Genomic DNA, 24,624 nt, shown 5'->3' with positions numbered 1-24,624 from the left:
CAGGGGCCAACATATAACTGAAATGAAGCCTCTTAAATACCCCAACTACCAGGAGGCATGATTACCTTATAGCCAATGGGATGTGGGGGTGTATGTATCCCCAGCTGACTATCATATCCTGGCTAAACGAATATAATCTGGCAGAATTGAAAATAATCCTCGATACAGCTTTATCTCAATTCCTAATATCCAGGGATGAATATAATTTTATGTTCGTTAAAAATCCCGTTACTGCCACCTTCTATGCACTCCCAAAAGTACATAAACAGCAACCGGTACTGAATGGGAGACCCATAGTCTCTGGTAGAGGTAATCTGACTCAAAACATCAGTCTTTATGTGGATCAGATCCTGAGGAAACTAGTTATTCAACTTCCTTCATACTTAAAAGACACGAAGCATACATTAAACATCATTGAAGAAATAAAAATCAGTGGCCACGCTATTTTGTGTAGCCTTGATGTGGAGAGCCTGTACAGCTCGATTCCACATGAAGTTGGATTAGAACATCTGAAAGCTATTTTGGACAGTAAACCAATAGTATCACTAAGACACAATAAATTTGTCCAAGATCTGATGCAGTTCATTCTAACACACAATCATTTTACCTTCCAGGGAAAATACTACCACCAGGTGAGAGGGACTGCGATGGGGACGGCTTGTGCGCCATCGTATGCCAACCTTCACCTGGGGTGGTGGGAGACCCAAATGGTATTCACTGATCATATGGTAAAATACACAAAGCATATCAAAATTTGGAAAAGATACATCGATGATGTACTTATCATATGGACAGATACCTCGGAACTGTTTCTGGATTTTGTTCATACTCTCAATTCTAACAATATCAATCTAAAATTGACTAGTGAAATTGGTGGTAATAGAATTAATTTTCTGGACTTCACCATCTCGCTGACAGAAGAAGGGCGCCTCATTTCGACTTTGTTCCGCAAACCAACGGCAACCAACAACTTGCTGAATTGGACTAGCCACCATCCCTAAAGAAAGGGATTCCAACTGGACAATACCTGCGTCTTAGACGCAACTGCTCTACCCTGGATGATTTCAAACTAAAGGCCAAGGTCTTACACAGTGGTGTATCCTGGTTTTGTGCTGCCCTAGGCAGGACAAAACTCAGGCGCCCCCCTCCCGCCCACGCCACCCCCACTCAACCCTCCCCCCCCGCCCGCGCCACCCCCACCCAACCCTTCCCCCGTCCCGCCTCACACACACATTCACTGACAAATACGCACACACTCACTAACAGACACACACACTCACTAGCAGATACACACACACACACACTAACATACACACACACACACTGACATACGCACACACTAAAACACACACTAACAGACACACACTAACAGACACACACTTACAGACACACACACACAATAACAGACATACCCACACAATAACAGACATACACACACACACTAACAGACACACACTTACAGACATACACACACTAACAGACACACACACACACAGACACACTAACAGACATACACACACACTAACAGACATACAAACACACTCACTCACATATTTAATACATTATTTTTTTTTACATTTAACCCCCCCCAGCCTCCTTACCTTTGGGAATGCTGGGGGGGGGTATCTGTCTCCCTGGTGGTCCAGTGGCTGCAAATGCCGCAAGGCTAACAAGGCATTTGCCCTGGGCATTTGGGGGCGGCTTTTTTTGCCGCCCCCTGAAAAATGCCGCCCAAGGCAAATGCCTTGTTTGCCTCGCGGCTAATACGCCCCTGGTCTTACAACTCCAATTCAAACAAAAGGGGTACCCGAATAAATGCTTAAAGAACGCATATAAACGGGCTCTACTGTCAGACCGTAAAGACCTTTTAACCGAACATAATCCAGGGCCATCACAGGAAGTCATAAGATGCATAGGGACTTTTGATGCCGGCTGGCATCAAATTATGCAAATCTTGGATAGATTTTGGCCCCTTCTACATCAGGACCCACACCTACGTAAGGTAATCACACCTAAGGCCTCAGTGACAGCAAGAAGGGGACGCAATATCAAGGATATCTTGGTCCCTAGTCATCTCAAGAGTGCACCCCAGAAAACATCATGGCTGAAGTCTCCAGTCTTAGGGACATACCAATGTGGGAAATGTAAGGCGTGCAGGTTTATCCGCAGACCCTCCAAAACATTCTCAGACTCCTTTGGAACACAGGAATTCAAAGTGAAGAATTTCTGTAACTGTCAGTCCAAAGGGCTTATCTATTTACTTTCCTGTTCGTGTAAAAATCTTTATGTGGGAAAAACTTTTAGGATGTTTAAACTCAGGATACGGGAACACGTTAACTCTGTGAACCCTACAAGGCAAATCGACACTCCAGTCTCTAAACATTTGAAACTACACCATGGGGGCTCACCTGAAGGAATCAGATTTAGTGGTATTGAAAGGGTTACCTTGGGACCAAGAGGGGGGGATCTGGATAAGAAGCTACTCCAAAGGGAGAGCTTCTGGATTTATAAGCTCAAAACCCTGTCACCCTTGGGACTAAACAAAGGTTTCTCATATACACCCTTCATTGCAGATCACTGATACCACGTGTGAGACCCATATCCACATACGGGTCTCAATTCTTTGTATGTGATCTCTGCACAAACTTATCCGGATAGAGTCGTATGGCCTGATACACTTGTAAATTTGTAAATATAGCGTGTCTTGTTTCACAATGGGTATACTTTATTTGAATCATTAATATCATTATCATTTTTACTGCTTGATTTAATTATTATTTTTAATATATAGTTTTTGTATTTTATTTATTTTTGTCATGATTACCGGATAAGGACCACTAAATCGCGAATGCCAGCACTTTCCTAAGGCAATAGCTGTACAATGGCCACAATACCGAAGTCCTAACAAGGCTGTGTTAGCTGAGTGTTGAATGACAATATCTCTAAAGATCTCTTGACAAAAGACTGTGAGCCATACCTTCACTCGGCTAACACATTAACATCTGGTCATCTAGAGGTTTATATTGTTAATTTACCCAGTATGGAAGACACATGGGCAGGATGTACCACTTTAATTTGGCATCCTAGCCTGTGTCCTCTAAGAACTAAGTACTATATATATTAAACAATATTGCCTGGGACTGGGGGGGGAGGGGAGTAAAAAACAGCTTACGACTATTACTAGAGATATTTTCAATTTCTTTAATTATTTGGGTACTTTTCCCTACTTTGTATTACATCTACAGGAGACTAAGCATCAGAATACTCCCTAAACAGTCCTGCTTAGCGTTGATATTCAATTTTCCATATCTCATATAGCACACACTTGTGTTCTGTAATGATAAAACATGGATATGTAGGCGTTTAGCTATAATTTGGGCATTTTCGGCTTCTCCCTATACGGAGAATACTCAGTTCCGCCCATCTGTCACAGGGGGTCCGCCCACATGAGGATGATGGGCAGGAGAGGTTCTGCGGTGACGTGCACGCCCATGTGAGGTTGATGGGCGGTACTGAGTGGCTATGACTGACTAGCTACGCCCAGTTAGGGGAATGCCGGATGCGTCACGTGACGCGCGGCACGGCAGGTCACGTGACCGGCTAGGGACTCCCCCTTCATACCGAATAATGAGCGTTTGCGGTCACAGTCGTTTAGCCAGGATATGATAGTCAGCTGGGGATACATACACCCCCACATCCCATTGGCTATAAGGTAATCATGCCTCCTGGTAGTTGGGGTATTTAAGAGGCTTCATTTCAGTTATATGTTGGCCCCTGACGAAGGTGCATCTCTTTAGCACCGAAACGTACGTTTGGCGTTTTTTCTGCACTGGGCACTGGTGTTGGAGCACCATGATCACTATTTAATTTAATTTATTATTGTTTTTTTCTTTTTCTTTCCTATGCTTGTCTAGCTAGTTTTACAGGGAGAGAGGCTTTCTAAATGTTAATTATCAGTCTGATTTTGACTGACTTTCTACTCCTATTTCAGTCTCTATCTCTCTCTGTTTTGAAATATTTTTCTAGTTTGACAAGGATATTTCCTAGGATGTATTGATTATAGAGATTCAGTCATTTAATACTCCTATCCCTATAGCAGATCACAATAAAGCTTATTATTAAGGGGGAGTGAGGATATTTACTAAACTATCTCTTTATCTCTACTACCCTGGGCTGGCATAGGATTGCAGGATCACTTGTATATACTTTGTTTAATTGGGGTCTCTGACCATATTATTTTGAAAGCCAGGTTCTGTTATGGTACTTTTTCAGTAAACCAAAATGTTTAAGTGTCTATCTGTTCCTGTCCAAATTAAAGAGAATTGAATTGCGTATATACGCTGAAGTAATTCAGTCTGACACACGGAGTTCAGGTTAAAATAACTTCGAGGAAATTTATTGGCAAGTCCAGAATCAGCGGGCGCGCAGGCCCTTTTAAGAGACATTTTCGTCATCATTGATTATCAAGATATCAGTGAATAAACATCATTAATTGGATTAATTGTTAAGTGTCTGGGTTAGTGTCCACCTATCAATATAATTAATTGGATCAAAAGCTAAGTGGTTAGTTCCGTGTCCACCCACCAAGAGGTGGTACTTTTTCGGACACGGGTGGGGGGACAAGGGGTCTTGAGCGTCATTTTACTCGGTCGGTGATGTCAAATCTCGTGGTTAGGTGCAAGGTCTCTTATGAATAGAACATTTCATTACTACTGTGTTCTCATGGCCTTTAAATTATACTATGTTGCGAGTTAGGGGAAATTCAACAGTTCCTGGGTTAGTCATATCCTTATGGAGAATACTGTCCTTGTCTATTGTATTAGATGTGCTGAGAAATACTGTCATGTAATGTAGTTTTCATATGAAGAAGTCAGGTTATGAGGACAAAATGGAGGATTTGTCACAGTATCAGGTTAATACAGAGTTAGAGCAGCAATTCAATATAAATACAATAAGATTTTTAATAATTCTACATCAGTTCTATATTTGGAATCAACCGCGCTATATATATTTGTCCAGATGATGCAGTAAGTTTCATTCATATATTGAGACTGTCTGCATATTTCCTTGTTTTCCAGATATAAACATTACCTTTTCTCAGAAATGTCAATTACATTTGTCTAATTGCTGGGAAACTAGGCCTTTGCATCAAATCCACTATATCAAGCTGTAGTGGGTTTGGTATTTAATATCACAGACTGTATTGTCTTGTATCCCTGAATCTTAAAGGGTCACCCACTTAATTTTCAGGCTTCCTATTTGAAATAATTCTGCTATAGTGGTTTCTTTCTTTCTTTTTTTTTTTTTTTAATTCTTTATTTATTCCAAGACAAGACATCACAAGCAGTATATATACAGCAACATAGGAATATGCATAAACAAGCATGCACACTTTGATCATGGCTTTTTACATTGGCAAGATGGGTGAACAATCAAGGTCGCATAGATCCCATAACTAGGGACCACTGGTTGTATTTACGTCTCTCATTTTCAAGGTAGTTCTCATCTCTATGTATTTCTAGATATCCCGTCTGGTTTTTATTAGTAGATAAAACATGTAACAGATAACATATATGATATATGACGACCGCACACATGTTTGCAGAAAAAAAACGACTAGGAATATTATACGAGCGTACGTTTGCTCCCATGTCTCCATTGTAACACACGTGTATTCCCCACTATGTACGGTCAGACAATAAGATTAAGGAAATAAGAAAGGAAAGAAAAGTAAAGGAAAAATAGAGGAAGTGCCTCGAAAATCCGAGGTCACGGAGAAGGGGGTATAGGAGGAGGAGAGCCGCCCGATAAAAAGGCGTCTTAGGGAATGTGCTTCCCTTCCAACCCTGTCCCCCACGGGGGTCTGCAAAATCCCTCCGTGCGAGCCGGGTCCAAGTAATACGGTTTACCTCCTTTCTCAGATGCCCAGAGAGCTATGTTTGAATGTTTTAATCCAGTCTGCCTTTCTCTAACCGCTTACAGTGCTATTTGTCCAGGGGCTTCAGATCTTGTCAAATTTCTTGATTGTCCCCCTGACCTTTGCTGTCAGCTTGTCCATTAGGAAAGTATCTTTTATTTTTTGTTTTACCTTTGCCATTGTTGGGGTCTCCCTCTGTAGCCACACCTGGGCTAGGGCTCTCCTAGCGGCAAGGTTTATTTTTTGTGTAAGGTTTTGTTCCGTTCTTGTCCAACCATCCATGGATCTGGACAATAGAAATACCCATGGGTCTAGTTTCATCTCTCTTTCAAAAACATCTCGCAACAATGCAGTAATCCGTTTCCAATAGGTTTGTGCCTCCAGGCATTCTCACCACATGTGTATATACGTACCCTTGTGTCCGCAGCCTCTCCAACACAGGTCCGTCGGGTTTTTACGCATTCGGTACAGAGTCACTGGAGTGGTGTACCACCGAAATAAGGTCTTATATGATTGTTCCTGCAAGGAGACGCACACTGAAGATGTTGCAGCAGCCTGCCATTCTATGCCCTCCAGAACCTCATTGAGATCTGCTTCCCACTGATCTATATATGTGATATCTCCCCATTCTAGCGTGTGAGTGCTCAGATGAGAATATAAACATGAAATTAAGCCGCTTGGGAATTGTTATATAGGTTTCTTTTAGGGTGTCACGTTTTGGCATACCTAAGGTTTCTTGAACATTGTAGCTTCAGGAACATTTGTATTTCCCTCATATGTCACACTAGGTTTTCTAGTCTTCTATTGGATGATGTATATTTTAGAGGATAAACAAAAATCTATACTGTATTCCCATTCTGTTTTTTAACTTTGCTTTTTTGTGCACCATTTGTATCTTCCTACTGAAAAAAAAGATTGTGAGTAAACAGCTTGTCGTGACTCCTATTTTAGTTTGAGAAGTTGACATTTTTGCCACTAATTGCCAACTGGTTAAATGTTGCATTTTATAAAGTGCATTTTGTTTGGCACTTGTCCATTTAATTGTTATGTATGGTGTGAAAGAACACCAATGCAAATGTAATGGTTAAAGCGGCACTGTTATTCCCCCCCCCCCCCCCCCTTTTCTCCCTCCGTTGGCAAAATTAGTAGTTCATAAAGATAAATAAAATGTAATTTCACTGAAATTCCAACACAGTCATAAGATATACTGATGCAAAGTATGGAGTACTTTGTTTTAGGATATTTCCTACACCTGACACTCTAGACCAGTAGTTCCCAACCCAGTCCTCAAGTACCCCCTATCAGTACAGGATTTAGGGATTACCCTGTTGTGTTTTAAAGTGTTTTTTTTTTTTTTTTTTCTTTTTCTTTTTCTTCTTCTTTTAAAAACTCCTTAGACACAACTGGGTAATGTCTAAATCCTGGACTGTTAGGAGGTACTTGAGGACTGGGTTGGGAACCACTGCTCTAAATATTGGGCAAAGCTACCATCGTCTAGAAGCGTCAGTCTCTCACAGCTGTAGAGACCTCAATACTGAACACACGCTCATACGCAAAAGTTCTGCAGTGACATTGGCTCCTGGAAGAGGGCCGTCCAGAAGAAGATGCACCAGTGACTGCTGCAAAGATATTAGTTGTGTCTGTGGACTCGCTGGGTCCTCTATAGCTGTACTGTACTTTTTATTTTTTTATCACACATAGACTGACTTGGTCATTTTTGTATTTTGTAACTTGAAAGCTCCTCAAGAAGAAAATTTTATATTTTATTCCTTTCTTCCTTTACAGTTTAAGCTTATTTTGTCTTCTCTTGGTTTCAGATGGCCCATCAGGCCGCTCTTTACAGGTCCCAGGCACTCGGTCTCAAGCTCCCCGCCCACCAGTGTCTGTAGGACGCCACCATGATGACTCTGACAGCAGCAGCAACCGATCCTCTCCTCCAGAAATGGGACGAGTGCATCGTCCATCACTTCCTGACCTCACACGTCCCCCTAATTCAACCAGTCCTGGTATGAAGCACAGTTCCTCTGCTCCTCCCCCACCTCCGCCTGGTCGTAGACCCGTGGGGGCACCTCCTCCCTCTTTGTCCCCTTCCACCCATACAGCTAAACCATACAACAGGGAGAAACCTCTACCTCCAACTCCTGTGCATCGGGCTCCTGCTGCACCTCCAGTAAAGCCTCCTCCTTCTCCAGTCAGCATACGGACCACTTCATCCCAGAGCCAGCCACCACCCCCTCCCCCATACAGACAGCCACCTTCCTCTATAAATGGACCCCCAAGTCCCATCAATGAACCACCAGAACTTCCACAACGACACAACTCACTCCATCGCAGATCAGCTGCTCCTGTGCGCGGGCTGGCTCCCCCTCCACCACCTTCTGCCAACTTATCACCAGGGGGCAACAGACCACCTCCTCCAGCCAGAGAACCACCTGGGAGAGGAGCAGGTAAAACACCATTAATCAAGCATGGCAATGCTGATTTTTAGACCCTATTTTGTTTTAATAAACTATACATCCCCATAACTTGTCAAAATATTAATGATATAAACAACACTGGTTTTCTTTTTACAGCTCCACCACCTCCACCACCTTTGCAACGTAATGGGGGCAGGGATGCCCCGCCACCTCCTCCTCCCTACAGAATGCATGGTGTAAATGATACTAGCCAAAGCAGGGCCAAACCTCCTCCACCCCCAACTCGGACTCCTTCAGGTCCACCCCCACCACCACCCCCCATCAGGAATGGACACCGGGACTCTGTACCCATGGGGAGGTCATTTGCAGGTGAGATACATACCAGTTGAATGCACTGTGTATGATTGATCTATCTATGCGTTATTCACAAAAGTGAAAGTCGAACTTTATACCAAAGTAGCTGAACTGGAAGCATAGCTGATTACCCCCACCCCAATTCAGCTGATTTTGTCTTAAAAGGGACACCTATGTAGTGGTTCTGGTGTCCATAGCATGTCCCTGCAGGCTCGGCAATATAAAGAAAAAAGGCATTGTTTACCTTACTACCTAGGAACACCTCTAGTGGCAGTCGCTCAAACGGACACTAGAGGTGCTTCCTAGTCCAGTGCTCTGCATGGAGGCGCTGAATGTTACTGATCGAGATAATTGATTCAATACATCTCTATAAGGAGGTGCTGATTAGGCAAGCACACTGTTTTGCCGTGCATTAGCCTACCAGTGCTTTTCTATGGAAAAACATTGGATTGGCTGAGATCATAAAGTTTAATGATCTCAGCCATGGAAGTGGAGCCTTTCGCATCAAGACTGACACGTGGTAGAAAAAGTGAGTAAAAACACTTTTTTTTTTTTCTTTTTTTTTAATACATGCAAGGTGGGCCTGGGGCCTAGCTAGTTTAACACTGTATTGTCAGGAATACATGTTTGTGTTCCTTTTCATTCAAAATTCCTGTTAATTCCCGCTTTAGTCAATAATGATGAATGTTTTGTGTATAAGACAATTTAGCTGATTTCAGAAGCTCAGAAACAGTCGTGTGTCAGTGTCCGTGTCAGTCACACTGTCAGTCACAGGTAACTATTGCTTGTGGGGAGCAATTGTTAAGCCCCAGCTAGTAACACAGGACTATATATAGATATTTATAAGCAAAAAAGGTTATGGTCGGGGAAATATTGTGATTGAAAACCCCTTTCACCTGAAGTCTGTGGATAGTTAATACAACGTTAAATAAAAATCTGCACACCAGTCAAGCCATAAGACTTGCTTTTCCCACAGAAATCACAAATCTGCAGTGATGTTACTACCGCAAAGGATTCTGGGTGTGCAGATTTTTGTTTAGCATTGTATGAACTAGATATTTTTATGTAGATATAGAGATATTTATATGGAGATATATAGAGAGAGAAAAACACACCTTAAAATTTGAAGATCTTGAAATCTCCAGTAGAGGGAGATGGTGTAATAGTCTTGTGATTATAAGTTGTTAAATATTTGATTTTTTTTTTAAAAATTGTCTAGATGATTAAACGGGTAACTTTTCAATTATATTTATATTATCTATATAAAAATCCATATCAATAGGGTCTTAAATAGTTGCCTTTTTGGCTTAACATTTCAACTTCCATGAATAACACAAAAAACCTACCTACTGCTACATGGGCACTATTTCCATTATTGCCCAAAACAAAGGGTTTGAAAGGGAGGTCACCTGGCTTACCATTCAGCTTGGAACAGGCATATCAATTGTAGCTGCTATAATATGAGGGACTATATAAACAAACAAAAAAAAAACTGCTGAGCTGGTGGTTTAACAGACACTTTGCACTTGTGTTTAGCACCTCTGCCCATCTTGCTATCTATGCTACACATTCTCATAAGCTCTCTGCAAAGTGTCAATAAAAACCGAATAATAGCAGACTGCCATATATGTAAGACCAGCATGAATATGCAATATAAAACCTAAAAGTAAGCTGTAGAAGTAATACATTCATTTTAAAGTGACACGGTTCCTTCTAAGTTTCTGACACAACCTGAAAATTGCTCTGCTTTGGGTTGTGCCATTCTCCTCCTGTATATTTCACATCCTATGCTAGAATGTCCTGGCACAACCAGAGATTATCATGGAGCCTCGGGGCACATTCCAAGCAGATTGCCAAACTTTTAATGTAAGTACATTGGGCGCATTCAGTGTCTCCACCCTCTGCATGGAGACACTGAACTTTCCTCATTGAGATGCATTGATTCAACACTTGGTATAAATTGTATAATTTAGTCCCCTTGTACCTGTTGGCACACACACCTAAATTAGATAGAAATGTTAATGTTGTCTTCCAATATACATATAATTTAATCACAATTTTTGTTTCTCACTCTTGTAGATGAATTTGAATCAAAATATTCTTTCCACTCAGCCGATGAGTTTCCTTCTCCGGAGGAGTACAGGCCTTTCCAGAAAGTCTATCCAAGCAAATCCATCAGAGGTGAGAGATGCAAATGCACAGAAATCGCATTAGTAGTTTGAAAATCCAATATATCTTCTGCTAACCCTCTTCCCTGCAATTTCTTGTTCACAGCCAATCGGGGTGCTCCTCCTCTGCCTCCACTTCCAAGGTGAAATAGCTTGCCTGTCTCTGCTGCCAGACACTTCACCATTTGCCCCGCCTCCTTTCCATTCTCATTCCTCTGGGGGGACTGCTCCCGCATGAAGATACTTTGTTTTGGAACAAAAGGAGCTGGGATAATACCTTTTTGCCTGTCTATGCATTCCATATTCCCATCTCCTACAGAGAAAACCCTCTCCACTTTTTTTGCACGCAACGGGCAATATATGACTTGGACTTCCAGGTCCGACTGGCAAATAAGGCCTACAAAGCTTGTGAATCCATCAGCTAGCGCGGTGTAAAACCACCGCGCTCCTATTTCCTTCTATTACATATATATATATACATATATACACACACACACTTTAATGGATTGCTAATTCTCCTAAATCTATGGTCTCAAGCCTTCAGAAGAAGAGAATATTGAAAGACAGACGTCCATTACTAAAGATAGGAGCTATTTTGCATCTTACAGAGTACACTACAGAAAAGGTGGTTTTGGATGAGTGGAGCACCACCACTGATTACCTGCTCCCCTCCTTCTCAATACTAGGTCCACTTAATGCACTTTCCGACTGTTACCTAAAGAGAAGGGACTGACACATTTCAGGGGCTTTGCAGAAGGAAGCAACACTCATCTGATTTAGAACCTTTGTTACGTACGCATGGTTTAATTTTTGGTGGTTGGGGTGGGTCTGAAACTTTGGACTTTTTTGGTATCATAGAGGCTTTTGAGGTGAAGCACATTTAAAAATACAAACAAGGCTACCCAGGGAGATTATGCAATAGGCATAACGGATGTATTACTCCCATATTTGGCAGATGAATCGTGTGGTGCAAACCTGGAGCCATTTCTGTCAAGGTTGATTGAGTTTGTGTATTTTAATTATGGTGATGGGAACCATCGTGTGAGTCTGTGTTTGTCTATGCAGAGGATGTGGATATATGAGAGGAGATGTTCAGTAAGCTGACATGGGTTATTGTTATGCGAAAGTCAAGGTAATCTTAGATTTGTATTTTTTTATATATATATATATATATATATATATATATTTTGTTTCCTATTCGTTCTATTTTTTTCTTCAGTAACATCCCCCCACATTGGAAGTTTTATAATCCATGTGTTTGTTCAGTCACCTCATCACCATTTTGGTAAGTGCCTCTTTCTGACCAGCTTACTTCCCCAAGGCATGTGCACACGTCATATGAACGCATTTAAAGGAATGTACAAGATTATAAATGAAAACTCATTGACGCCAAATCTTCTATATTGCATGGCTGGTGATAAGGTGATTGACTAGACATCTGACTGAGTCTGCAAAATGTGGGGGGAGTTTTGAGGAATGTATCCAATAAACCAGGGGTTCTTCTGCTATTTTAACTGTAAGCCAAATTAGTGACATCGCTTGGCAACTTGTTCTTTAATAGTAATATATTTAACAAAATTATTTCACAAAAACTTTGTGCAGTGCTGTTACAGTATGTGAGCATTCACTCAGGTACTCCTCTGTACGATAGGGCAGTTTTAACCACTGGGGACACAGTGGACTTGGACCACTGCAGTGAATAAAAAACAAACAAAAGCTTGAGTAAAAGAACACTAGTGTTTGGGATACAAACCTGTGTTTCTAATGCTATAGTGTTTTCCTTTTTATTTAGATTCAGGTCAGGCCCTCCACTAAACCTAAATACAAATTGGAGGGGAGGGGGGCGCATTCCTTTTGGAAGCGCTGCACTCCTGTTGGAAGTTAGCCGTGGGAACAGTTTGGCCTTGTTCTCACATTGGAAGCACCTATACTTGTCTGTCAGACGGTTTCTAATGGCCTATTTAAACCTGCAATGTAAGAATTACTGTGTCTTACAAATGGCAATCCTTCAAATTGCAGGGGGGAAAAAACGAAAGGACCACTGCACTCACACCATTTCCTTAAGACGAAGTGGTCTGGGTTCCTTTTAAAATTAGAACAAATGGTTTGGAAGCGAATCCCAGCTTGAATATTGTTGACTTATGTTTTGAAAATTTCCCAAAACCCTTTATACAAGTTCTCAGTGAATGACCAGTGCTTGTACAGTGCATCCTGCCCAAATGAAGGAGTACGCAGTGTTTTGTTAAATCAAAAAACTCCATTGTTTTCTCTTCATTTTTAGCATTATATATTCCTTTGAATGCAAAATTTACATTTTGGTCCATGTTAACTTTTCTAGTAGCATGATGTCCCTCCTCTGCAACTCTAAACACTAAAATATGTCCTTTACACTTAACCATAATTTTATTTTTTTATCTATTACCTGGTGAACCATCTGTGATATTACACTTTGCACCTTATATGCTTATATATTCAGGCTCGTCATGTGAAAGCTTGGGGGTTTGGGTTTGTTTGAAGTGTTCGTCTTGCAATTAGTGATAGGCACCTTCAGAACTCCAGATGTCTTGCATTATGGCTGGACAAGCATTGTGGCAGATGTAGTCAACAACATCTGGAGTGTTGAAGGTTGCCTACCCCTGATTCTAGCTAATACAAAGATCATTTAGATTGTTACACAGTAATGTTTTATTAACAAAGTCTGGAAATATCACTACACACGAACCCCATCGTTTTCATGTTTTCGTTTGGAACCGAAATTCCTAAAACCTGTCTGTCTGGGGGGTGCATCGGTTGTGAGTATCGCTGGTGAACAGGAGATCGGCTGCTCTGTGTGGCCAGCCAGAGATTGGCGGGGGATCTGTAATTGCTGTTGCCTTGTGTTTCTGAGTGAATCTGAGCTGCAGCATGTTTATGGTTAGTAAGTCCCCATACCCTTTGACGCTGCTTATTTGTCTTTATACACCACTCCAAGGTTGTCCATGCAGTAGTCAGAGATTTGTCTGCCTTCACGGCATTAATTTATAGCTAGTAAACTAACTTTTCTCTGGATAACTGTAGATCTTACTTATTCTGTTTACACATTAGGGCCAGTGACATTCCTTGGTTTTATCTCAATCCGACTTTTAAAATGCAGCTAAACTTTAAAAATTTAAACAAATCCTCCTTAATGCATGCAGAATATGTCTGTATAGTGCTGCTCAAATACTGAAGAAACATGCAATACATCAGTTTGTTCCACTCTCTTATAATTTGAAGATTAATTCCTCCAACGTTTCACTCTGAATTTATAACACTAATTTGAAAGTGGCAAACACTTGCTTTCAGACATGAAACGCTACAGAGGCTTTAAACTATTCACTTAAAAACAATGAGGGAGAACCTTCCAATTTCAGGTTGAAGGCAGAGAGAATGTGGCGTGTATCTTACAAAGTACATGCCTGTGTTTTCACCATTTTAGTATGGAGTAAAATAGATATGTTAAATGGCACGTTAATGATCAGATGATTAATGGAAAGATCCTGCTTTTTAATCCGTTCCAGACAATGGGTTAGTTGGTTCATTTTTTTTTTTTATTTCTTGACAGATCATGAAGAGGCAAAATAGTGTCAGAAAACCCATAACACTAAATCAGTAGGACACTCCATAGTGCAATAGAATCTTTAAGGACAAGGCTGTTTGAAGCGTAAACTGATTATACTTCTGCTATTGATACTTGTTTCCATTGATGCTTACCAAGACAAAAGGTATATGATGGGCTCTTACCCTAAACAGCTGGCGTGATCAGGTTAGCCATTACTCACATGGCAAGTCGTTTATTCTGAATGCGTAAAGGAAGACTTGAACGTCTTGGATTTAATTCTTGATGGACACCCTTGCACTATGTTCATTTTTAAAGTTGGGTTAAAGCAAGGCATTGTTGTGTCAAAAACCTCCCTGCATCCAGCTTTCTCCAGTATGGTAAAGTCAGTGCCACATCCCACAATGCTCTACAAACTATATATTGGAATGCACAAAACATTGCTCTACAAGGGTTCAGAATAGGTAAGCAATGCCTTGCTTCCCTGTATCAATGGGTTAAACATTGATCATTTTGGTACTATTATTTTCTAATGTATATTTTACTCTAAAATAATCTGAAGAACTTCTAGTTACTGATGTCTATTTTGTATGTTGTAAAATAGGACTATGAGAAAATGGTTAGAAAAACAAACTAAAATATAAATATATCTATATATATATATCTAACTGTGCAGTCGTTTTCTGTGTATTAAAAGGTTTTGGGAAATGAAAACAAATGGGGGGGAGGAACTCTCCAATTGAAATATTTTACCCTTCTTCCAAAAGATTTTCAATTCCTCATTATTAATCTCCTCTGGGATTAATTTGACTAATTTCAAGATTGACCACATCCAAAACTACCTAATGCCCTTACATGGTCTCCACCCGTCCAGTTCTTCATATCGAAAATGTAGAATTACAAGACCTATAGACTAAGATTAGGAGCCTTAGAAGAATGAAAGAACAGAATAAACCAAGAAATAGAGATGAATGTACACATTTAAAAGAAAATAGTACCCCCTTATAAAAATAAAAAAAATAATTTGGGACTTCTAAAACCAAGTACACCTCAGTAAGGACAAGACACAGAAGTGGCTATAATTTCAAGCCTAGCTCTCAATCATTCAAAGAACATGTTGAGATATAAAAAGTGTGCTGTATAAATATAATAGATTATATAATTTGAGAGTTGTGATATATATGTTAGGCAACAAGTGAACAGTCAGTGTTTCAATGGGCAAGCAAAAAGATCTGTGTGAGGGCCAAATGGTGATTGCTAGACGACTGGTCAGAGCATCTCCAAAACTGCAAGTCTTGTGTGGTGTTCCCGTTATGCAGTGGTTAGTACCTATGAAATATGGTATACCGACCAAAGACAAAACAAATTAAGGCAGCGCTATCACATGCAAAGTGCACAACCACTGCCATTTAGGAGTTATATCACTTTTGTTTATGTCCATTCACCCCTATCCACACCTGTAACTCACAGCCTGCATGAAAAAAAGTTTCATTTTCAATCCAATGTTTACTTACGTTTTAATCGCCTGCTCTCTAAACTTTAATCACACACAAAAGGCTCCTGTAAGATCTAGCACGCTGTTAACCATGCAGGACATATAACATATACATTTCTACATTAAAAAGACTGCAATACCACTTTCCACATTCTAAAACGGGGCAAACCCACCACAGGGAGACCCAGCGAGCCCAATGGGGCGGAAAAACAAAAAACTAAAACCAGAAAAGCTCACAAAGGGCATGGACATCGGAGAGCTATGGCGGCAGGCACATGGCAACCCACGCTCCAATGTGGAGTCTATGCATGGCGGGTGCACGACTTCTATGAGGAGACGTCGGATGAGGGTGAAACGGAATTCTCCCCGGACCGGCCTCAGCCAACTCCAGCCCGATCGCAACCCCTGCCACCCACCTTAGCCTCCACGCCGGTGAGCATGGAGGCCATCAGAGAGCGGAGCATCACAGGAAAATCTCGGAGGATATCGCTTCGATCAAGGACACATTGCCGGGCCTAACTGGGCGGGTTGGGACAGTAGAAAACACTGTGAACACCCAAACCAGCCAAATACAAAGGCTGCAACAGGAGGTATAAGAGCTGAAACAGCTAGCTGGGCAGAATGACCTACGATTCGCTGCGCTTGAAGACAAACGCCACCTAAAGCACCTTAAGATTAGGGGCATCGCCGACAACATACCAGGTGCTGAATTTCCCCATGTCACTAGGCGGCTCCTTACGGCTCTATTAACTCCGAGAGTGGCCAAAGCGGTGCTGATAGAAGGCATATTTCGAATTCCCAAGCCCGCTAGGGCCCCAGCCACAGCTATGAGAGATGTAGTCCTGCAGTTCCAGACCTACAAAGACAAAACCGCAGTCCTGGCAGCTATTAGAGGTCAGGCATCCTACCCTTTCGAAGATATGAATTTAACCTTCTACGCTGACCTTTCGGGACCGACACTGGCCTGGAGGAGGTCCCTGCAAAGACCCTCCTGAGAGCACAACGCATCAGGTACCGCTGGGGCCCAGCTCACACCCTACTGATCACCAAGGACGACACTACACACACAGTACGCTGCAGGCAGGAGGCACCGACGATACTGGGGCAGCTGAACCTCCCATTAGACTCATTGACCCCACCAGCACCAGCGGACAGCCACGCAAACCCACCGAACTGGAGCAGTGCCAGCGCTGAAGAATTCGTCCCCAGAAGACCAACCGACGCACCTACCACCTGAAAATACTGGGACTAGAATCCACTTTGCCGGGACATTATCCCAACACACTGTATTCACCATAGACAGCCACTCTCTAACGAAATCATACCCTGACTAGTGGTTGGCAGACCTCCTTTTACACACCGACGGACACACACTCCAAATTGGCGCAGAGTACCACTATAGGCGGCCCTTTGGGGCAGGAGCCAAGTTTAACCCAACCCTGACACTACACGTCCCGGCCCAGCAGCCTAGCGCAGACGATTAGAATCCGACCAGCCTCCCCCACGGGAACGCAGACCTCCATACCCATACCCACAGAGCACCCCGCGGGGACCTCTTCACTTTCCACAAGCAGGTACCGCACACCCCCCCCCCCCCACCCCCCACAAGCAAGCTAACCACACTACAGAAACAGCCTGTCACACAACTACTACACACGGCACGATCGTTCAGTAGAGAACCCTATCCCACAAGCACTGAATTTACCTGATCCCTGCTGACACATCATAAACACACAGTACATACACCTGGCGCCACCACAGTGGTGTCACGTGAACCAACCAATAAGCCCTGTACATAGTTTAATATTTTTATGTCTAGATAACCCGGTGAGGACAATATCAGTTGTGAACCAGAATTAGTTGAGTGCACCCTTACTGTTCATTACCCGACTTACCCAACTCTAACCTTTGGTGGTAAGTAACTTTATCTTGTAGGTGAAACGTATTGCTGATAACTGTTTTTCACTCTCTAACTGCTATTACAGGAGCAGCGCAACCCGTTCGCATATCACCTATAAGCCAAGTAATGCTGCAATGTAAACCATGCTATTAGCACAAACCATACTATTAACATAACTAATCTAGAACTGTTAAACGTTGACCGTCTTATTTTATTTTATCTTACTATACTAACTTCACCATTTAGCTATGCTTGTTATTGCTACAATTATATAAAACTGTGTACTTCCTCATGCCACTGTCAATCTTCAGTACATCTTTAAACACGCTGCTGTGGCGAATGTCGATAACATGTAACACCCTGCACAACAAAAAAAAAAAGCATTAAAAAATAAAAAGACTGCAATAAAGAAAGTATAAACATTAGATTTCACTTTACAGGGAGTGTTTATGAAGTCTATGCACATTACATTCACGGTGACTAGGGCGGCATACACAATGAAAACCTTTTTAAAAAGATTTGGCGGGGCTTCGCAATAAACAGCCTGTTATCATGAACCCTACTGTGCATCCATACCTGCAAAGGCTGGCAACAACTGCAGGAGACCAAAAGCAACATACGGATGCTTTTCTTTTTGCCACCAGGCGCAAAAAATAAGGAAGAATGGGGGAAGCCCGAGAGCAGTAAAGCACGCTGTTGCGCCTGGTGGGACCCCGACTGGCTAACTCCAAAACCCACACAAGGGCAGTCAAAGGAGCCCGAAGCTATGGGACAACAAACACAGAACTTACAGGTGCCCGCTGCAAAAGAATCCCACCACATAGGCACATTGCTGCATTGCACACCCCATCAGGATCAAGAGGGAGATGGTGACCCTGAGACAGACCTCCACACATCAGCGTCTCCTATCACAGCTCACCCTGCAGGTTTGATACCTTCTAATAAGCAGGATATTGACAATCTATTTGCCAACATACAAAAGCTATTTGCACCTTATGCTTGCAAGATCCATCACTCAGGGTCTTCAAGAAGCGGGAATACGGTACTGATGGACTGCACCCAAATCTCTCACTGTAACACAAGATGGCAAACTGCTCAAGGCTACCTCTTTTCTGTCCACGCTTGGATTGGGTGTTAGACCACAAGCTCATGAGAAACAAGCCTCATCCAGCCCTTGGAATGTGGATGCTGTAAACTCCTTCACCCCGAGACGATGACAAGTCTCCGTGACCTGATGGACTTAGCAAAAGCCCCTCACTATATTCAGTTCTATTGCTTCTTTTGCGTTTTATATTTTGATTGTTGGCAATGTTTGCTACATATGCTTATGATTCCAAATGTATTATTCCAGATTCCAGTCTGATCTTGGCTTAGCTCATTCTTTGGTTTTCCACAGGTAAACCCCTTACCTTCCCCATTGCAACCCCCATAGGTTAGGAAATCAGCTACGTCTGGCAGTCGTAAAAAAAAAAAAAGCAGTATTTTTTTAATTAAACATCTCAAGATGCCATATACAGGGAGTGCAGAATTATTAGGCAAGTTGTATTTTTGTGGATTAATTTTATTATTGAACAACAACCATGTTCTCAATGAACCCAAAAAACTCATTAATATCAAAGCTGAATATTTTTGGAAGTAGCTTTTAGTTTGTTTTTAGTTATAGCTATTTTAGGGGGATATCTGTGTGTGCAGGTGACTATTACTGTGCATAATTATTAGGCAACTTAACAAAAAACAAATATATACCCATTTCAATTATTTATTTTTACCAGTGAAACCAATATAACATCTCAACATTCACAAATATACATTTCTGACATTCAAAAACATAACAAAAACAAATCAGTGACCAATATAGCCACCTTTCTTTGCAAGGACACTCAAAAGCCTGCCATCCATGGATTCTGTCAGTGTTTTGATCTGTTCACCATCAACATTGTGTGCAGCAGCAACCACAGCCTCCCAGACACTGTTCAGAGAGGTGTACTGTTTTCCTTCCTTGTAAATCTCACATTTGATGATGGACCACAGGTTCTCAATGGGGTTCAGATCAGGTGAACAAGGAGGCCATGTCATTAGATTTTCTTCTTTTATACCCTTTCTTGACAGCCACGCTGTGGAGTACTTGGACGCGTGTGATGGAGCATTGTCCTGCATGAAAATCATGTTTTTCTTGAAGGATGCAGACTTCTTCCTGTACCACTGCTTGAAGAAGGTGTCTTCCAGAAACTGGGAGTTGAGCTTGACTCCATCCTCAACCCGAAAAGGTCCCACAAGCTCATCTTTGATGATACCAGCCCAAACCAGTACTCCACGTCCACCTTGCTGGCGTCTGAGTCGGACTGGAGCTCTCTGCCCTTTACCAATCCATCCATCTGGCCCATCAAGACTCACTCTCATTTCATCAGTCCATAAAACCTTAGAAAAATCAGTCTTGAGATATTTCTTGGCCCAATCTTGACGTTTCAGCTTGTGTGTCTTGTTCAGTGGTGGTCGTCTTTCAGCCTTTCTTACCTTGGCCATGTCTCTGAGTATTGCACACCTTGTGCTTTTGGGCACTCCAGTGATGTTGCAGCTCTGAAATATGGCCAAACTGGTGGCAAGTGGCATCTTGGCAGCTGCACGCTTGACTTTTCTCAGTTCATGGGCAGTTATTTTGCGCCTTGGTTTCTCCACACGCTTCTTGCGACCCTGTTGACTATTTTGAATGAAACGCTTGATTGTTCGATGATCACGCTTCAGAAGCTTTGCAATTTTAAGAGTGCTGCATCCCTCTGCAAGATATCTCACTATTTTTTACTTTTCTGAGCCTGTCAAGTCCTTCTTTTGACCCATTTTGCCAAAGGAAAGGAAGTTGCCTAATAATTATGCACACCTGATATAGGGTGTAGATGTCATTAGACCACACCCCTTCTCATTACAGAGATGCACATCACCTAATATGCTTAATTGGTAGTAGGCTTTCAAGCCTATACAGCTTGGAGTAAGACAACATGCATAAAGAGGATGATGTGGTCAAAATACTAATTTGCCTAATAATTCTGCACACAGTGTATAGGGTCATGAAGATATTTGCAACGATAAGTCAAGCGTACAGTGAAGGTAGTACAGTCTCGGTGAGGCTTATACTACGGTGTTGACATTATTGTGTTGATAATATTACGGTCGTCAGAGATTTTTATGGTCCATCATTCATAACAATCTTATTGTCAGGTGATGAATACTCATTCAGTAGGAAAGTATTGAGATAAAAGCACAGAAATGAGGATAATTCTGCATAGTCACATATTAAAAATTATGGGTGTTACAATTAAGTTGGTGTGAGTGGTCCTATCGAGTAGGGCTACCTGACTTGTAGGCATCAGCCTATGAAATCTTTTTTTTATAGTTTATTTTCTTAATCTATACTCTATTAACGTGTATTTGCTAGCTAAAGCGTGCCACCATTGCAAGTAGACTATGCAGGGCAAGGTTTCAATTATTCTATTTTCATAGTCTTAAAAAAAAAAAAATGTCATTAAAATAGTGCGATCCTATTGTTTATGCTGAGATTGTAATCGATGTTTGCAAATATGTTGTATACTATTGTGATGTCACACATCACCTGCAAAAATAAAGAATTAGAAAAGAAAATTAACTCCTAAATGGCAGAGAATTGCGCAATGAGACTGCAGTGGCATGATCTATACACCTAAACTGTTTAATTAAGCTAACGTTGTTTTGGTAACTATAGTGTCCCTCTAATACATTTCATACTAATACTATTTCATGGTTTACATCAGTTATATAGGATTACTGCTGTTGTTCTTTTGGGTGGTTTTGTGTAAGTTCTTATTGATAGTTTGTGTGGTTGTTGCCTGCTGGCTTAGGTTAACTACACTGAACAAAATTATAAACGCAACACTTTTGTTTTTGCCCCCATTTCTCATGAGCTGAATTCTCTCAAATATTGTTCACAGGTCTGTCTAAATCTGTGTTAGTGAGCACTTCTCCTTTGCCGAGATAATCCATCCACCTCACAGGTGTGGCATATCAAGATGCTGATTAAACAGTATGATTATTGCACAGGTGTGCCTTAGGCTGGCCACAATAAAAGGCCACTCTATCACTACTAGGGGTCCGGTAGTGAACAAGGAACTCCATTGCAATGGCACGGCACTCCCTTAAAATCACGATTGGTCAGTGGTGGCATGCGAGTCTTTGATAAGAAAAAGGTACAAGGAAATGGTATCCGAGAGGGAGCAGACATGAAACATGGACAGGTGGTCCTAAGGTCAGGGTGGGCAGCATGAAAGCAAAGTCAGGAGCAACCCTTTAATTTCAATTTTTCACACATCTGTTTTTGCTGTTTATCCAAAATCCTACTTTGAAGCAATTGACACTTTTTCCACAAAATGGGGGAAATATTTTCTTTGACTCTAAAATGGCAAGGAGATTTCACCACATTTTAACTACTGCATCCTTGAGTATTTAATTTTTACAAAAAAGAACGTGGATATTAAATTGGTACAGAATTTGATACACCACCCCCTTTAAACAACAATTCCAAGTTCCGTAACCACTACAATATTTTGTAATAGTTGTGGTGCCAAGACTGCCCTGGCACCCACCCTACCGACGTAAGGAGTCAAACCATTGTAGAACGATTTGTTTTTTTAAATGGGGTCTTCCAGGTACCTTTCCCAGCCTCCAATACAGCTTCCTGCTTGTTTAATGTAGTTGTAGTGGAGGTAGGAAGCAGTGCCTGGGTGGCCCCGGTTCTAAAACAATCTGACTACATTCAATGGAGTGGTACCAGGACACGTTGTGGTATAGTGAGTTTGATACCTGGAGTTTTCCTTTTAAGAAGATAATTTTACATTTATTTGAATGCACAATTTTATTTACAGAAATTAAGATGACTTTGGCTACATTTAAGTACAAATCGACAACATTGTTGTAATGCATAAAATCATATAGAAGTCATCTGAACTGGAGAGATAGGTGAATAGGAAAAGTTAAACGGAGGGGGTAGGATAGTCCTCCTGGATAGCAAGAAATCTTGCACTCACAGAGGCATCCCATAAATTCCAAATGGAGTGTAATTTTTTAGATATTCCCGTTATCATGTGTTGAATTCTACATCTTTATTGTTCGTACTGTAAAAAATCTTTTACAGGAGATTCTGCTTATAATAAGTCTAAACGGGTGACTACTTATCCTTTGTACAGTCTTTTTAATGAACAGCTTACCAGAAAAGTGCTGGTTCTGTATATATTTGAATAATTGTTTGTTTTTTTAATCCACTAGGTACAAGATTAACTATATCTCCCAAAGAAAACCTAAAGAGCAACACGTGTAATGTAAATTGCTAACTTAAAAACATATTGCTCAATGTGTGGGTACCTGGAGTGTTTCCCCCACCCTCTTATTCCCTTGCTGATAAATTCTATTTTCTGCAAGTGTAATTGAATGCACATGGGCTGCTCATAGGTTTAATGCTGAGTCCACAAACATGACGTATACTCACAGAACTGAATTCAAATACCTAATTCCAGAATGTAATCCAAATTAGTGGAGTCCCTTTCAGATCTTTGTCTATGCTGACTGTTTTAATTCAGTCTTTGTAGTCAGATCTTCAGTTTCCCATAAATCACAGTTTGGTGCATAAATACTTCTGACATTAGTGCAAAAAATAAAATATATAATTTTAATAAAAGTTTATTGGTAAATATATACATTTTTAAAAACATTTTCTTGTATAAAAAAGAAAAAGGACAATTTAGGAAGGGACAATTTTATTTATCGAGAAAAAAAAAACATGGGGTAAGGGCTGCGCTAAGAACTAAAACACAATAATAAATAGCAGTAAAAAAACAGACCAAATGGTCACAATGAAATGGTAACAGCAAAATAGGTCTATAAAAAAGTCTCTATAAAATTGATAAAAAAGAGTCCTTTGAAGTGGTAAGAATATTGGATAAAAGTAAATAAATGAAATGTCTCACTGATATAGCTGGATGGGATATGTGTACAGTCCTCAGGAGTTGATCCGTCCGGTTTGTAAAATAATCCGTATATGTGGAGACAAAATTGGAAACACGACAAACTGCCAATGGTGAAGTATTGCGGATCCAAGGGTAAAATAAATAAAATGAAAAGAGGATAATACACTCACATTTGGAGGAGCTTGGACCAGCTCTAGGATGAAGGGCGTTTAGCGGTATAATCCCCGCTATAGGGTATACTGGAAGGGTGCGTCCGTCAGTCCAAACTTGGTTATGTCGTACTCTAAAATATATAAAAACAGCAATAGTGCTCTCAATTGGAAAAGTATATTAAAATAAATAAAATATACTTACAAGTATAGAGCAGAAAATACTGCTCTATTAATACAGCGCTGGTGGAATAATCCCCACCTAGGATTTCTTGACCCCAAAATAGCAGTCAGATGTCTCCTTGGATCAAGCAGCTATTACCCCACTAATTAGAAATTATATCCCTGTATGTTATGTTTTTGCAAGTATTTATCCAATTGCAGTTTAAACATCTGTATGGACTCTGACAAAACCACCTCTTCAGACAGAGAATTCCATATGCTTATTGCTCTTACTGTAAAAAACAACAACTTTTCTTTGCCTTAGATGAAATCTCCTTTCTTCCAGCCTAAATGTGTGACCTCGTGTCCTATGTATAGCCCTGTTTAAGAGATACAAATAAACTTGTGCAGTTGTGATGGTGGCGGAGCAATATACATTTCCGCCCCAGGTAATGCGTGACATAAGTTCGCGACTGCAAAATAAAAAGCAAGGCTCAC

At 41.1% G+C, this 24,624-nt stretch overlaps 1 protein-coding gene across 2 annotated transcripts in view; it reads left to right on the top strand.

Annotated features, from left to right (window-relative positions):
* The window catches only part of WIPF2 (WAS/WASL interacting protein family member 2), a 33,954-nt gene extending 21,971 nt beyond the window's left edge, over window positions 1–11,983 (top strand). For both annotated transcript variants that reach the window (XM_063459076.1, XM_063459077.1), the window contains exons 5-8: window positions 7,735–8,364; window positions 8,491–8,703; window positions 10,768–10,869; window positions 10,963–11,983. In XM_063459076.1, coding sequence (XP_063315146.1) covers window positions 7,735–8,364; window positions 8,491–8,703; window positions 10,768–10,869; window positions 10,963–11,003 — 986 coding nt within the window. In that variant the 3' untranslated portion in view covers window positions 11,004–11,983. The remainder of the gene's footprint in view (window positions 1–7,734; window positions 8,365–8,490; window positions 8,704–10,767; window positions 10,870–10,962) is intronic.
* Window positions 11,984–24,624: the final 12,641 nt, after the last annotated feature.

The sequence above is a fragment of the Pelobates fuscus genome, chromosome 6 (assembly GCF_036172605.1).
Source record: "Pelobates fuscus isolate aPelFus1 chromosome 6, aPelFus1.pri, whole genome shotgun sequence".
Lineage (NCBI taxonomy): Eukaryota > Metazoa > Chordata > Amphibia > Anura > Pelobatidae > Pelobates > Pelobates fuscus.
This window is presented reverse-complemented; position numbering and strand designations above follow the sequence as displayed.